Consider the following 11,341-nt stretch of genomic DNA (forward strand, 5'->3'; position numbering starts at 1 on the left):
AGTAAATTTGTACATAGCTGTGTAGAACACATGCCCGACTCCAACATTTTAGGGTATGTGCACACGTTGCGGATTTCATTGCGGATTTTTCAGAAAAAACTGAGGACTAAGAACACTACACGTGTTCGAAACGCGTCCAGTTGCTCAAAGCATTTCTTCCTCGGGTATGTACCGAATTGTCAAGCAGCTTATTTTTAAAGTTGTTCAATAATGACTTGATTTTAATTCTGGAGCTGGATACCTTCGTTTTCATGCATAAGCAGTCACTATGTGACTGCAGACTTGTATCCTAAGGCTATGTGCACACGTTGCGGTTTTTACCGCGGAACCGCAGCGTTTCTGCGGCTGCGGGTCCACAGCAGTTTCCATTGCGTTTACAGTAACATGTAAACCTATGGAAACCGCAATCCGCTGTGCACATGCTGCGGGAAAATCCGCGCAGAAACGCAGCGGTTTACATTCCGCAGCATGTCACTTTTTTGTGCAGAATCGCAGAGATTCTGCACACATAGGAATGCATTGATCCGCTAACTTCCCGCATGGGGCTGTGCCCACGATGCGGGAAGTAAGCGGATCATGTGCAGATGGTACCCGGTGTGGAGGAGAGGAGACTCTCCTCCAGGCCCTGGGAACCATATTTGTGTGTGAAAAGCCGGATTACTCACCGGTAATGCTCTTTTAGTGAGTCCACGACAGCACCCTACTGGAGAGAGGGATCCGCCCCGCAGGAACAGGAAACCTATTGAGAAATAAAAGGGGGCGGTCCGCCTCTCCTCCTCAGTTTTGATTTCAGAGTACCCGGAGGACCGCCAATATTAGGCAAATATCATTTATTTCATTCTTTAAACTTATTTGCTTATGATTAAAAGGATTTTACTCAAATAATATGCATTATATTAATATAGGGAGGGATGTAAGAGGGTGCTGTCGTGGACTCACTAAAAGAGCATTACCGGTGAGTAATCCGGCTTTTTACTCTTCGCCACGACAGCACCCTACTGGAGATCTTTCAGAGACCATCACCTAGGGAGGGGACCACCGTGCTGAGGACAGTCCTGCCAAAGTCTAGGTCAGAAGTTGACGATAGGTCTAGCCTATAGTGGTTATAAAATGTAGAAGGATTTGACCACGTTGCCGCCTTACATATAGTTTCAATCGGGACGTCTCCCCTCTCTGCCCAGGAGGATGCCATCGCTCTGGTAGAGTGTGCCGTTATGCCTTCCGGAGGGTTTTCTTTCCTCGCGGAGTAAGCCAGTCTGATAGCCTCTCTGATCCACCGGGATAAGGTGCTTTTTGTTACTCCATGACCCTTCTTGACACCCTGGAAGGAAATAAACAGAGCCCTACTCTGTCGCCAGCTACTGGTCTTTTCAATGTATTTTAACACTACTCTTTTAACGTCTAGAGTGTGATATTTTTGTTCTTCAGGAGTGGAGGGATTACTGAAGAAAGTGGGCAAGATTATTTCTTGTGACCTGTGGAATTTTTTCGCTACTTTGGGTAGGTAGGAAGGGTCTGGTTTAAGAATTAACTTATCCTGAAAGGTTAACAAAAAAGGTGGATCTATAGAGAGTGCTTGGATGTCACTGATTCTCCTAGCTGAAGTCAGTGCTACCAAGAGGGCCGTTTTTAGTGATAGACATTTAATTGGGATTGAGTCTATTGGCTCGAATGGAGAGTCTGTTAGGGCTTGTAAGACTAAATTTAAATCCCAGGGTGGAATTCTAGGTATGATAACTGGATTCATTCTTTCGCAGGCCGTAATAAATCTGGATACCCATCTATCCCCCGCAATGTTATGGCCATAGAGGGCTCCTAGTGCTGAAACATGAACCTTTAAGGTGTTTACAGTCAGACCTAGTTCTCTCCCTTTTTTAAGAAACTCCAGGATAGAATGTATCGGAATCTCTGACGTGTTGGTAAATGTATGGAATTGAAAAAATTTTCTCCATACTCTTGTATAGATTTTTGTGGTGGAGGGTTTTCTACTATGGAGAAGCGTATCAATTAAACCCCCCGAGAATCCTCTCGATCTTAGCATCTGCCTCTCAAGTTCCAGGCCGTCAGGTGGAGATTGTCCACCTGAGGGTGGAAAAACGGACCCTGGAAGAGAAGGTTGGGCGTTGAGGGGAGGACCCAAGGATCTGAGACCAACATGGTCCGTAGCCATGAGAACCATGGTCTCTTGGGCCAGAATGGAGCTATCAGTACAACTCTCGCCCCTTCTTCTCTGATTTTGCGTATAACTTGAGGTAGCAATATGATCGGAGGAAATGCGTACGCCAGACTGAACTGCCAAGGGGCTTGGAGAGCGTCCAGAATGTCCGGATGATCCGCTGGAGATAGAGAAGCAAATCTCCGGACTTTTCTGTTTTTCCTTATGGCGAAAAGATCTATCTGAGGACGGCCCCAAAGAGATATTATGTCCAGAAATATTTGCTGGTTTAGACACCACTCTCCTTGCCTTAGGGTGTGTCGGCTTAAAAAGTCCGCCTGCTGATTGCTTGCTCCCCTTATGTGCAGTGCAGTAAGGGATGTTAGGTGACTTTCTGCTAGATTTAAGATTTCCGTAGCAGAAGACAGAGTCTCTGATCGCGTACCTCCTTGCCGATTTAGATACGCCACCGTGGTGGTGTTGTCGGACAGGACTCTGACGTCTTTCCCCCGAATCTGTGGGAGGAAATGGTATAAGGCGTATTTTACAGCATTCAGTTCTTTAAAGTTAGAGGAGCTGCAATTTTCTTCCATGCTCCATAACCCCTGGCAATAATCGTTCCCCATATGAGCGCCCCATCCATGAGGACTGGCGTCAGTGGTTATGGTGTGAGATGGCGTTATTACCCATGGAACCCCACTCAACAAATGGTTTGAGTCTAGCCACCACTCTAAGGAAGTTAAAACCTCCTGAGATAAGGTTATTTTTGTATTTAGGTGACCAAATAACCGTCTATCCTCTTGTAAAATTTGATGTTGTAGTACTCGAGTGTGGTGTTGAGCCCATCTCACTGCTGGTATACAAGAGATAAGAGACCCTAGTAACGACATAGCTTGTCTTAGGGATATACGAGGATTAGTTATTGCGGCTAGGACTTTGTGTCTGATCAGTAGGATTTTTACCTGCGGCAGGAGACACTTTTGAGATATGGAGTCTAACTGGAACCCCAAGAACGCCTGACGGGAAAGCGGAGTGAGTCTGGATTTGTCGGTATTGATTATCCAGCCCAGGTCCTGTAGAGAGGAAATTGCGTGAGCTAAACGATCAGCACATTGAGTAACTGAATTTCCTATTACCAAAAAGTCATCCAGATAGGGCACAATCAAAGTTTCCTTCTGGCGTAGGTATGCCATCACCTCTAGCATTATCTTGGTGAAGATCCTCGGCGCTGTTGAGAGGCCGAAGGGTAAGGCCGCATACTGGAAGTGACGAACCTCGTTGTTGATTTTTACCGCCACTCTGAGGAATTTTTGGTATCTGTTATGAATGGGGAGATGATAGTAAGCATCCTTTAGATCAATGCCCCCCATCATACAGTTTGGGAAGGAGTTTTATGGTGGACCTAATGGACTCCATTTTAAATGTATAATTTTCAATGAATGAATTGAGTTTAAGGTTTATGATGGTTCTGAAAGAACCGTCGGGCTTAGAGATTAGGAATAGGGGAGAGTAGAATCCCCTACCCTCCTGTCCCATCGGTACTTGGACTAGGACCCGTTTTGATATTAGGGTTTGAATTTCAAGCTCTAGAGCCTGTTGCTGTATAGGCGAGCTGAGAGTTGTTATAATATAAGACTCGTGGGGCACACGAGAGAATTTTAATTTAATTCCATCTCGGACGATATTTAAAACCCACGAGCTAGATGTTATCTTCTCCCATTGGGTGGTGAAAAATTTAAGTCTGCCCCCAACTGGTATGTCCTCAGTATTTGTTGTCTTTTGGGGGGTTGGGTCTTCTAAACATGGTACCTCTCTGCTTGTCGTCCTTAGGGGTCCATGTTGTAGACCTATCTGTTTGCCTCCTTTTGCCAAACGGCCTCCTCTTAAAGGCTCTCCTGTAAAAGGGAATAGAGGATTCAGGAAAAGCTTTCTTCCTGTCCTTTGCCTTTTTGAGTATGTCATCTAAGGTTTTACCAAAGAGGTACTCACCCTCACATGGGATTGCGCATATTTTGGATTTAGATTGCGCGTCCCCTTTCCAGCTCTTCATCCATAGAGCTCTTCTTGCGTTATTTACAAGGCCCGCAGATCTTGCTGCTAAACGGAGTGAGTCGGCGGAGGCGTCTGCCAGAAAGGCCGCTGCTCCTCGTATTAAGGGGATGGCTGCTCTTAGTTTTTCTCTCGAGCTTTTCTTTTCAATTTGCTGGTCTAACTGATCAATCCAGATGATCATTGACCGGGCCGCGCAAGTACTGGCTACTGCAGGTTTGAATATTCCTGTAGCCGCTTCCCAGGAACGTTTAAGGGATGATTCAGCCTTACGATCCAAAAGGATCGACCAATAGTCCCGCATCCTCCACAGGTAAAGTGGATTGTTTGGAGGTAGAGGCTACAGCCGCGTCGACTTTAGGGACTTTGGTCCAAGTAAGAAGCTCCTCGTCACTAAACGGATATTTGCGTTTTGAGGCTGAGGGTAGAAAGCCTCTCTGATCTTGCTTCTCCCACTCTCTTTTGATTAATGTTTTCACTGCTGGTATAACCGGAAAACATCTCCTCTTTCTGTCTGCCAAACCCGCGAACATTATCTCTTGCGCGGTTTGCGCACCCTTAGACTCCTCACACCCCATGGTATTTCGAATGGATTTTACCAAGTTGTCCACACTGTCTAAGGGGAAACATGAGCGTCCCTCAATCTCTGATGAGGATGATGACGCTGGACATGATGATAGGGAGGCATCTGACAGTATCGGTTGGTCACTATCGGAGTCTGACACAAGTGTCGGTGTTTTAGATTTAGAACTACGCGGTTTTTCCTGGGTCATATTTTTTAGTTCTTCTCTAATAATGGCCCGTAGGTCCGTAATGGACACTGCTGCTCCCTGTGTTGTTTCTTTAAAACAGTCCTCACAAAGTTTTTTGGGGTATGAGTCAGGGAGGGGCTGGTTACACAAGGCACATTCCCTGTGCTTCGTTTTTTGTCGTTTTTTGCTCTAAGCATGTAAGTAGAGAGAGAAAGGGAAAAGAGAGATATAGGGAGACAGCGTTAGCTTAATAGGCAGAGTTCACAACTCACCCAGTGAAGCAAATAATACCGGATCAGAAGGCCGAGATCCTGTTCTGGAACCGTCGCTTTTACGAGCGGTGTCCGAGGATCCTCTGGCGTGATCTTTGGCGGGGGGTACTGGAACTCCGGTTGTAGGGTCCATGGCACCTGGGGATGACATCTCTGCATCGCCGTTTCAGCGTTAGTGAGCGCTTTAAATAGAGCGCCAAAACGTTGTTTTTTGTTTTTTTTCCGCGCATGCGCAGACAGTGCCGCTCCCCTGCCCTGGATCCGGCCTAGGCGCCCCGGAAGTCCAAGATCCACTTCCGGGGTAGCCTGTATTTGCGGCGGTCGGCGCGTGTGCGGCCCGGGATTCAACGCCGGGCCGCGAAGGAAGGTCATCTTACCCGCTCCTGCTGCCGTACCGCACGCTGGGAAGGACGCCGGTCGGCCTTTCCCGGACCCGGCCGTCTGCCCGCTCCATCAGACGAGGGGGGAGCCGTCTAACGGAACTCCCCCGACGCTGCTTCTGAGCCGCAGCCCCTGCCGTTCTCTCGGATACTGCGCAGGCGGCATGCAAGCCCAGGTATGGTTTCTCATTCGGAAGTCCTGTCGTTCCTGCAGGAACAGGAAACCTAAACTGAGGAGGAGAGGCGGACCGCCCCCTTTTATTTCTCAATAGGTTTCCTGTTCCTGCGGGGCGGATCCCTCTCTCCAGTAGGGTGCTGTCGTGGCGAAGAGTAAAAAAAAGTATTAAAATAAAAAATAATGGATATACTCACCTCTCAGCCCGTCCGGTCGCAGGGTTGCTGTGCGAGCAGGGCCTGCGATGACGCTGCGGTCACATGACCGTGACGTCACGAAGTTCCTTCTCGCACAGCATCTTTGGAACCGGACCGCCGTGTGCAGCACTGAGGAGATCGGGACGTCAGAGGGTGAGTATAACACCATTTTTAAATTATTTTTAACATTACTATTGATGCTGCATATGCAGCATCAATAGTAGGAGTAAACCCGCAGCGGAAACCGCAAGACAAACCGCGATAAATCTGCAGGGATAACCGCAGCGGTTTTGCCCTGCAGATTTATCAAATCCGCTGCGGGAGAACCCGCAGAGGACCCTCCCTACGTGTGCACATAGCCTAAGGCCAGACAACAAATTGAAATTCTAATTGAAGCTTTACCATCATTGTCGCTATACTGTCCAGAATCTGTGTTTCCATTCTGTTTGTTATCGGCAGTTGACAAGTCTGCTACAGGAGGCGCAATAGATGCCACATTTTGCTGCTCCTTCACCTTTGAAAGCCTTTGCTCATAAACTTTCCTTGTACTGTCTGTAAATGAGAAAAAAGAAAGATAGGTTGCAATGACTTTGTGCAAGGCTATACAATATAAAGGGGTGAAACTAAAATGCTTTATTCAGAAAACATACCCAATATAGGACCAGCCTTCACTCCGTATTTCATCAACTCCTCCCTGAGAGCGTCATTACTGAGAGAAGTTATGCCTTGTTCATCGTTTCCTTCTACAGTTGGTTTATCTGTCTTTTTTGTCGCTTTCTTAAAAACAAAAATACAGTATAGAATGTAAATCAGCAGATTATTAAATCACATGTTAAAAAGGTGAAATCAGAAGCAAACCAGATGCACTCTTCTACCTTATTCAGGGCGAGAAAAAGTGGAGTATAACAGTCAATCTTAAGGTCTCTATGCTGGTCTCTCTCATGAGGGTGCCAACACCCTGCTTGTTTATTAAAGGTGTTGCCTGCTTTTACATTTTATAAATGGGCCCATGACGGCCTGAAGAATAAAATATCAGCACTGCTGTCAAAGCCCGAGAGTCTCGCAGTAATCTTCTGACTTGGACATAGCATCACTTCTGTAGTCTGTGACCACTGGAATGGGAACTGAGGAGACCAGCAAGGTACTCATGCAATTATGAGCTCAGAAAAAGATTGGAAACGGTAGATATAGAAATCAAGCACCACATCTCTGTTCAAAAAGGAGTCTAAACTACACAAGCAATGTCCTGCAACAGAAGTCCCCAACCTCGAGAGCCACATTCAGCTATAAAAAAGGGTTGCAAGCTACATTCAGCTCCTGCCCCACTCAGTGACACCCAGAGCCTACATTACCGGTATAATGCCAGTCAAAGCTTTTCCACTGAAATCACACCAACGCAGTATGCCAAGCTCAAGGGTTTCCCATCTTAACTCCCATCCTGATCTGCTTTTCTGTGCTGGGCTACACACAACTGTCACCATCTAGAGATCTACTCTTAATAGCCGTTTGCTACACCTGGTGCTAATGCACCATGCTGAGAGCCAGCCACCTGCCACACATCAAGGGCCCCCCGAGCCACAGGTTGGGGCCCACTGTCCTACAATAAATGCAAAATCCTCTGACATGATTGATGGACAAACAAAACAATTGGGTTAGAAAACAAACATGAATCGCCTAACCCCAAGCTATCCGCATCTCTCATTCAAATGGAGCAGTGGTCACATACGAGCAATGCCAGGTAGTCATGAGCGAACGTGCTCGTGTATTAACAGTATCTTTGGCGTGCTCAAAAAATATGTTCAAATCCCCTTGGGTTGTTTGACAGCTGCAGCACATGCAGGGATTGTCAGTTTGTCAGGCAATCCCTGCTTGTGTTGCGACTGTCAAACAGTTGTGAGACGTTCAGCTGCAGGGACTCGAACATATTTTTAGAGCACGCTGAAGACACTAGGTTAGCACACGAGCATGCTCAGATAACATCTTATCCACGAACGTTTGCTCATCACTATTGCCAGCCCATTCAGTAGCAGTACAGTACTCTGCTAGCCCTGTCAGTCACATGGGCAATGAATAGAGCAGTAGTGCGCTCATGCGATTAGGACTGCGGTCATTTCTTGGGATTCATGGGGATCCCAGAGATACAATTATCACCAATATGCTAATAGGGGATAAATATGGTTTATGGTCCAATTTTAGGAATATGGAGGATGGTCTCACCAAGGACTATTTGCTTCTGAATAAAACAGTGGGGAAAAAAATGAGTAGTATTGGGGCATGTGCACAACGACGAGGGCAGATTCTCAGACAAAGCCACTTCAGTAAACAGCCAGATCCTGAAACTCATGGCCACTATATAGTGACGGGTTTATGTTGTATGCTCTGTCCTATGGATGACAGTGTGTGGATGTTATGGGATCTACACCTACAAATTCATTTCAAGAAAATAATAAACTATACACCAACGTATCCCACATCCATAACATCTGCTATGTCAATGGGCCCTCAATTAGAATTATTAAACGGACTGCCTGTTTTATGATCAGAAGAAAACGGTCTTCTGTTTGATTGACACCAAAATAATTAACCCTTGATGTCCTTGGCTCCCATTTGTCAGTTTATTCTTCCCATATAGCCAAATAAGGAAAATGAACATTGGCGCTCTCTGCACCAACTCATGGCTCAGTCAATGCAACTGAGACCAACGTACACTCAGTAAATAATGCCACGATGTTGGTTCAGTGAAAGGTTCATAAAGATGTCTGTATCCTTCAGGGAAGGCTAAGGCTGGCAGTGACATGCCGAGAGCCCCACAACCTGAAGACGAGAAGGCTAAGGCTGGCAGTGACATGGCGAGAACTCCACAACCTGAAGACGAGAAGGCTAAGGCTGGCAGTGACATGGCGAGAACTCCACAACCTGAAGACAAGACGACTAAGGCTGGCAGTGACATGGCGAGAACTCCACAACCTGAAGACAAGAAGGCTAAGGCTGGCAGTGACATGGCGAGAGCGCCACAACCTGAAGACAAGAAGGCGAAGGCTGGCGGTGACATGGCGAGAGCGCCACAACCTGAAGACGAGAAGGCTAAGGCTGGCAGTGACATGGCGAGAACTCCACAACCTGAAGACAAGACGACTAAGGCTGGCAGTGACATGGCGAGAACTCCACAACCTGAAGACAAGAAGGCTAATGCTGGCAGTGACATGGCGAGAGCGCCACAACCTGAAGACGAGAAGGCTAAGGCTGGCAGTGACATGGCGAGAACTCCACAACCTGAAGACAAGAAGGCTAATGCTGGCAGTGACATGGCAAGAGCGCCACAACCCGAAGACAAGACGACTAAGGCTGGCAGTGACATGGCGAGAGCGCCACAACCTGAAGACAAAAAGGCTAATGCTGGCAGTGACATGGCGAGAGCGCCACAACCTGAAGACAAGAAGGCTAAGGCTGGCAGTGACATGGCGAGAACTCCACAACCTGAAGACAAGACGACTAAGGCTGGCAGTGACATGGCGAGAGCGCCACAACCTGAAGACAAGACGACTAAGGCTGGCAGTGACATGGCGAGAGCGCCACAACCTGAAGACAAAAAGGCTAATGCTGGCAGTGACATGGCGAGAACTCCACAACCTGAAGACAAGAAGGCTAATGCTGGCAGTGACATGGCGAGAGCGCCACAACCTGAAGACAAGAAGGCTAAGGCTGGCAGTGACATGGCGAGAGCGCCACAACCTGAAGACAAGAAGGCTAATGCTGGCAGTGACATGGCGAGAGCGCCACAACCCGAAGACAAGACGACTAAGGCTGGCAGTGACATGGCGAGAGCGCCACAACCTGAAGACAAGAAGGCTAAGGCTGGCAGTGACATGGCGAGAGCGCCACAACCTGAAGACAAGAAGGCTAATGCTGGCAGTGACATGGCGAGAGCGCCACAACCTGAAGACAAGAAGGCGAAGGCTGGCATGTCGCAGACCTCTCCACAACCTGAAGACATTCAAGACAAGAAAAAAGGCGGGAAGCGACTCGCCAGCTCCTCCAGGTGGCGCTGCAGCGGGACAAGCAGAACAGCACAGAGCACACACACAACCCCCTGAGGTAATGAGCAGACCGGACACGAGAGGCTGCGGTGTATCCGGCCGGCTGTCCCTTTCTGAACCGTTACTTAACACCACACAGCTGGGATCAGTTACTTCTGGAGCCCGCCATGGCTCCCTCATAGAATATTCATGAAGAGGCCTGAGCAGGTAGCAGGTAGTGGTAGTGCAGCCTCATTCATTCCTCCCAGCAGCGGCTCTCCGTGCCCCTCAGCCCTTCCCCGTGCTCACCCGTCCCGGCGGCCGGCCTCTGCCCCGTACCGGCGTGGACTCCCGCTCTTCGTCGCTGGAGAAGTCCGGAGTGGCGCGGTTGCGGGAGCTGAGGTGCAGGCGGTACAGCTGCACATAGACGTCCTTGCGCTGCTCCCCGCTGGGGAGAACCACCTTATTAGCGATGAGCTCGGTCTTCAGCTTCTCTTTGGTGAGAACGGAGGGGTCTTCTAGGTACTCCGACATGGCGCACACATGCAGGACAAGCCGCCAGTCACCGCCCTGACAGAAGGCTGCCAATTGTGCCGAGCTGGGAACGGAAACACTTGCACGCTGGTAACGGCCGCAGTGTGCGCGACGAAGAAGCGGGAGGCCAAACAATAACACGCGCTGGGATTGGCTACCGGGCAAAGCAAGGCGAGCGGGGATTGGTTGAGGGCGGCCTTTAAAAAAAAAAAAAACATCACAACTCGGCCTTACAGATTAGAGTCCATGGGACCGAGCTGTGGAGGCTGCGCCGCCTTTGTGCTGCCCACTGAGGAGGGCGGGGAGACAGACAAACGGCTCTGATCTGTCTGCAGCCAGGGACGTGATTGTAGAGCGCAAGCGCAGCGCTGAGAGAAACCAGCCAAGCCTAGGCTGAGTGACATATACACAGCATCGGACTGGAGCACCTTGGGCACACCAGAGAAAATCATTCTTGGGGCCCACTATGTAGCTACATAGAAATAGATACAAGACCACCAATTGTGCGGTAAAAAGCGCTAATATCAGGGTATAATATAAGGTAGTACAAGTCTTAATTATGTAGCAAGGGTTGGGGTAGCCCCCTCATAAAATATAATGCGGTCCCCTCTCATAGAATATAATGCAGCACTCCACAAAATATAATGCAACCCCCTCAGGTATGACACAGTCCCCACCATAGAATATAATGTAGCACCCTCATATAGTATAATGCAACCCACCACAGAATGTAATGTAGTCCCCTGAGAGAATGCAGTTCCACCACAGAATATAATGTAGCACCCATAGAGTATACTGTAGCCCCCTCATA

At 48.4% G+C, this 11,341-nt stretch overlaps 2 protein-coding genes across 5 annotated transcripts in view; both read right to left on the bottom strand.

Moving 5' to 3' along the window:
* The window catches only part of TMPO (thymopoietin), a 33,772-nt gene extending 22,925 nt beyond the window's left edge, over nt 1–10,847 (bottom strand). For 2 of the 4 annotated variants that reach the window (XM_077265513.1, XM_077265510.1), the window contains exons 1-3: nt 10,306–10,847; nt 6,631–6,757; nt 6,383–6,532 (exon numbers count right to left, since the gene is read on the bottom strand). In XM_077265513.1, the coding sequence (XP_077121628.1) occupies nt 6,383–6,532; nt 6,631–6,757; nt 10,306–10,530 (502 nt within the window). In that variant the 5' untranslated portion in view covers nt 10,531–10,847. The remainder of the gene's footprint in view (nt 1–6,382; nt 6,533–6,630; nt 6,758–10,305) is intronic. The other 2 variants (XM_077265511.1, XM_077265514.1) reach the window with 2 other exon arrangements.
* On the bottom strand, nt 669–5,784 carry LOC143776290 (uncharacterized). Its single transcript, XM_077265515.1, has 3 exons — nt 5,248–5,784; nt 3,352–5,145; nt 669–3,228 (listed from the first exon to the last, which is right to left on the bottom strand). Exons 2-3 carry the CDS (start codon nt 3,526–3,528, stop codon nt 2,035–2,037), a joined length of 1,371 nt encoding a protein of 456 aa, XP_077121630.1. The 5' UTR covers nt 3,529–5,145; nt 5,248–5,784; the 3' UTR covers nt 669–2,034.
* Nucleotides 10,848–11,341: the final 494 nt, after the last annotated feature.

The sequence above is a fragment of the Ranitomeya variabilis genome, chromosome 5, assembly GCF_051348905.1.
Source record: "Ranitomeya variabilis isolate aRanVar5 chromosome 5, aRanVar5.hap1, whole genome shotgun sequence".
Lineage (NCBI taxonomy): Eukaryota > Metazoa > Chordata > Amphibia > Anura > Dendrobatidae > Ranitomeya > Ranitomeya variabilis.